Raw genomic sequence first — 4,627 nt, 5'->3', positions numbered from 1 at the left:
CTGCTCGCTGCTTCCCAATTTGGCGTGAGGGGCCGGCGTCGAGGACGCATGCCCTCGCTGCACAGGACGATGTCGGCCTTGCCTCCTCCGCGCCGCGGCTCGCCCGGCTGACCTCGTCCCCTGAACCGCTGCTAGTCGCCACCACCACACCTGCCCACCACCACCGTGCACGCGCCGCGCCGTCCCTCCTGGTCGCGCGCCCGGCCGCGCCTGCGCCAGGCGAGGCCTCGCCTCGCCCAGCCGTGCCCTCGCGCTTGCCGCGCCATGCTCGTGGCGCTCGCCGTGCCGCCCCCGTCGTGGGGTTCGAGCTCGCCGATCGGCCTCCCCGCGCGCTACGAGCTCCACTGCCCTGCCTGCTACGTGTTTGAGAAAATGTGAGGGCGGACATGTCGAAAATGGGCCTGGCTACTGTTGGACGCACTCGCAGATCCAAATGAAAAAGCGGACACAAATGCGCGGACGGGCGATCCAAACGGATAAAAGGTGGACAAAATCGGTATTTGTTTAGGTCGCCTCTGGAGTTGCTCTAAAAAAAACAGGAAAAAACGTAAGGTCCTGAGTTTCCGAAAGAAGAAAAATGGCACTGTCCCTGCGCCGTCGAATTCTTTGGACACCACGGACCATCGATTGGACTGAATGGCCACGATGAATCGGCCGTAGCAATTAAACTCACCTCCACGGTACTCGAAAGAACGGGGCATCCGATCCATGCACGCGCGCCGGCAGGCACGCAAAGCATACCGGCCGCAACAAGAGCAGGAACCGAAAATGCCCAACCCCTCGTCCCACCAACGCGCTCGGCTCGGCCGAGGAGATCGCGCTGGCCCGGCGAGCTCGATCCCACGCCATCCCAACCTCTTTTCCCGTCCAAATCTCGCCCGCATTTCCCCCCAACGATTCCGGCCGATCCGGTTCGCCACCCGCCTCCGGAGAAGCCGACGACAACGGCGGCTAAACAGTGTCACGGGGAGGCGAGAATACATGTGAGGCCGCCCGGAGACGGCGCGGACAATGAGGGCCGCCGCCGGGGCATGCTCCGGCGGCGGCAAGGACACCCTGGTGGCCTCCTTCCTCCGCTTCATCCTCCTCTTGCTTCTCCCTCTCACCGCTCTGTATATCCTCTACGCCCTGCACGCCATTCTGTCCTCCTCGTGCCCGCCTGAACATGATCGCCTCATGGCCGCCGCCTTCGTCTCACACGTCACCGCCCACAACCATACATCGTCGACGCCGCCGCCTCCTGCCATGGTCACGGTATCGACGCCGAGGACGCCGCCTCCACTGGCCATTGACACGGTGCCGACAGCGAGGATGACGCCCGCCACGGTCACGGTGGTGTCGACGGCGAGGATGCCTCCACCACCCGCTACGGTCACGGTGGTGACGAGGGCGACGATGCCACCACCACCCGCCACGGTCACGGTGACGACGGCGAGGATGCCACCACCACCCGCCACGGTCATGGTGAAGACGACGAGGATGCCACCACCACCCGCCACGGTCACGGTGACGAGGGCGAGGATGCCACCATCACCCGCTGCGGTCACGGTGGTGTCGACGGCGAGGGTGCCACCACGACCCGCCACGGTCACGTTGGTGTCGACAGCAAGTACGCCACCACCATCACCACCTGCCACGGTGACGGTGTCGACGACGCCGACGACGCTGCAGCACGTGGTATTCGGCATCGCGGCGTCGGCGCGCATGTGGGAGAAGCGGAAGGAGTACATTAAGATCTGGTGGCGCCCTAACTCAGGCATGCGGGGGTTCGTGTGGCTGGACCGAGGGGTGCGGGGGTCGAGGGTGCCGGAGGGGCTGCCGGCCATCAAGATATCCTCTGACACCTCCGGCTTCCCCTACACGCACCGGCGCGGCCACCGCTCTGCCATCCGCATTTCCCGCATCGTCTCCGAGACCTTCCGCCTTGGGCTCCCAGGAGTGCGCTGGTTCGTCATGGGCGACGACGACACGGTTTTCCTCCCAGACAACCTCCTCGCCGTCCTCGGGAGGCTCGACCACCGGCAGCCATACTACGTCGGCTCCCCCTCCGAGAGCCACCTGCAGAACATCTTCTTCTCGTACGGGATGGCGTTCGGCGGCGGCGGCTTCGCCATCAGCCAGCCACTGGCGGCGAGGCTGGAGCGGATGCAGGACGCCTGCATCCGCCGGTACCCGTGGCTGTACGGGAGCGACGACCGGATCCAGGCGTGCATGGCGGAGCTGGGCGTGCCGCTCACGAGGCACCCGGGGTTCCACCAGTACGACGTGTACGGTGACCTCCTGGGCCTCCTCGCCGCCCACCCGGTGGCGCCGCTGGTGTCGCTGCACCACCTCGACGTAGTGCGGCCTCTCTTCCCCAACGTGCGCTCGCGCCCGGCGGCTCTGCGGAGGCTGTTCGACGGGCCGGTGACGCTGGACTCGGCGGGGGTGATGCAGCAGTCGATATGCTACGACGCGGCGAACCGGTGGACGGTGACGGTGGCGTGGGGGTTCGTGGTGACGGTGACGAGGGGCGTGATGCCGGCGCGGGAGATGGAGATGCCGGCGCGGACGTTCCTGAACTGGTACCGGCGCGCGGACTACAAGGCGCACGCGTTCAACACTCGGCCCCTGGCGCGCAACCAGTGCGAGAGGCCCGCGCTCTACTACCTGGCGTCGGCGCGGCGCACGGTGGTGCGCACCGGGGAGACCACCGTGACGAGGTACCAGCGGTGGCGCCACCGCAACGACGTACGGCCGCCTTGCCAGTGGAGGATCCCCGACCCGGACGCGCTGCTCGACAGCGTCATCGTGCTCAAGAAGCCTGACCCCGGGCTATGGGACCGGGTAAGTAATGCTCGCTCCGCCATTTTTATGCGTGGCATTTCTTTCTACCAGTACGTATTCAGAATCAGGTGATACTGACTGGTGATCGATCGATATGAACCTGCAGTCGCCGATGCGGAATTGCTGCAGGGTGCTGTCCTCTCCGAGGAAAGAAGGGGGCGGGAACAAGACGATGACCATAGACGTGGGTGTATGCAAGGACTGGGAGTACAGTCAAGTATAGTTCATTCATTCGATCGATCGTTAACTCAAATAGGCAGAAATGCATAGGTGATCAAAGTTTCTTTTCTTTTTCTCCTGCACTCGCACACCTGTAAGATACAGCCATAGTGACACTTGGATGCCTAGTAACAGCACACTGTGGGCGTTAATCAGAGGAACTCTGTTACTGCTGCGTTGTGTTTTCGACATTGTACCCGTTCAGCTCTGAACTTGACCCTGCACTGACAGAGATATCCATGGTTCCATGTAGTAACAATTTTGCAGATGAAGTGTGCGAGGACGAACAATGAAAGGAAACTTACAGTGGATTACAGGATCTTCATGCACTTAGAGGAAAGATGGAGATGACAAGAGATCAGAGATAAGTCATGGTCATTCCATTGCTGCCGTGAGCAGAAGCACAGGCTAACTGGAACCATGTTGCCCGTATCTCTGAAGTTTTTCTTATGCGTGAGCGTGGAAACAATGACCGTCGCAGCTCAACTTCGACACAAACATGTTCCAAACGCCTCCAATAAGAGCATCTTCACCCGCCCCCCAGGACGTCCTCCCCCCCCCCCCCCCTCCCCCAAAGACACTTTTTAGGCGCGGTTTTAGGCTCGGCAACGCTTTTTGCCGAAAAAACGGCCCAGCCACACCCCTAGCGCCTCCCAAGACGTCAAAAATAGCGTCGGCAAATCCAGACAAAACCCGGCGCGTTGAGGGGCTCTTGGGGGCGTCGGCGAAAGTTTCGGCGAATTGTGTCTCCCCACATGTCATTTTTCTTGGCCCACTTAATCATTTCCCTCACAAAATTTTGGTTGGAATGAATGCCCTCCCATGCACTCCTATTTCGGCTGGATTACGCATTTCGCCCCCAAGACACCAACTTTTTTGGTTCGATGGTATTCTTAGGGGCTCCAACGACTGAAGATGCTCTAAGGGGACAACTGTTTCGTTCGCTCCTGGAACCGTTCCAGATACGCGGTTCGGAGGCGACTTTCTTGCCTTCTTCAACACCGGAGACGTTGGGTCCCTATCTGCTGCTCTAGAGATGGGAGTGGGCGGGGACCCTGGCAGTTTCTCTCAGGTAGAGGTATAGAATAGGCATAGTTTGCTTTCAGAGGTGTTGCATCAATGATGAGGATGATGCTCCGTCGAATTAATTTTCTTGTGCTCTTCCTTCATCTCGGTGGCATTCTAATGGGCGGCACCAGGGAGCAGGTTGATCGGTCTTCTTGCCCGTTTTCAAATACGGTAAGATTTGTGTCTGATGGTCGGGGCATGACACTCTTCGGGGTAGCATTGGTGTTGTCTGTTGCGGTTGTGTTTGGTGTCTTGCAGTTGCAGTGGGGTGTGTGGATAACCATGCAAATTTGAAATGAAGTGTGCGATAACGAACAATGACAGAAAAACTTGATCAAACTACCATAAAGCCGACTGTTTTGTTCCCGATACTTGCCCGATTTGGCAATCCGGTGGTGTGCTGCACTTTATTTTATGGAATTGAATTCATGCTTGGATATGTGGCGTCGTGCAAATATCGTGCGAGAAGTGTTGTGTGCATAGCAGCTCAACAAAAATTCATAGGGGCTGGACA

The 4,627-nt window shown here is 59.7% G+C and overlaps 1 protein-coding gene across 1 annotated transcript; it reads left to right on the top strand.

The window, feature by feature from the left end:
* Positions 1-789: 789 nt before the first annotated feature.
* On the top strand, positions 790-3,273 carry LOC125514129. The gene is made up of 2 exons (XM_048679398.1): positions 790-2,826; positions 2,933-3,273. Exons 1-2 carry the CDS (start codon positions 1,012-1,014, stop codon positions 3,047-3,049), a joined length of 1,932 nt encoding a protein of 643 aa, XP_048535355.1. The 5' UTR covers positions 790-1,011; the 3' UTR covers positions 3,050-3,273.
* The last annotated feature ends 1,354 nt before the right edge of the window (positions 3,274-4,627 follow it).

The sequence above is a fragment of the Triticum urartu genome, chromosome 6 (genome assembly GCF_003073215.2).
Source record: "Triticum urartu cultivar G1812 chromosome 6, Tu2.1, whole genome shotgun sequence".
NCBI classification, from domain to species: Eukaryota; Viridiplantae; Streptophyta; class Magnoliopsida; order Poales; family Poaceae; genus Triticum; species Triticum urartu.
The sequence above is the reverse complement of the archived record's forward strand: the minus strand, read 5'-3'. Positions and strand labels throughout refer to the sequence as shown.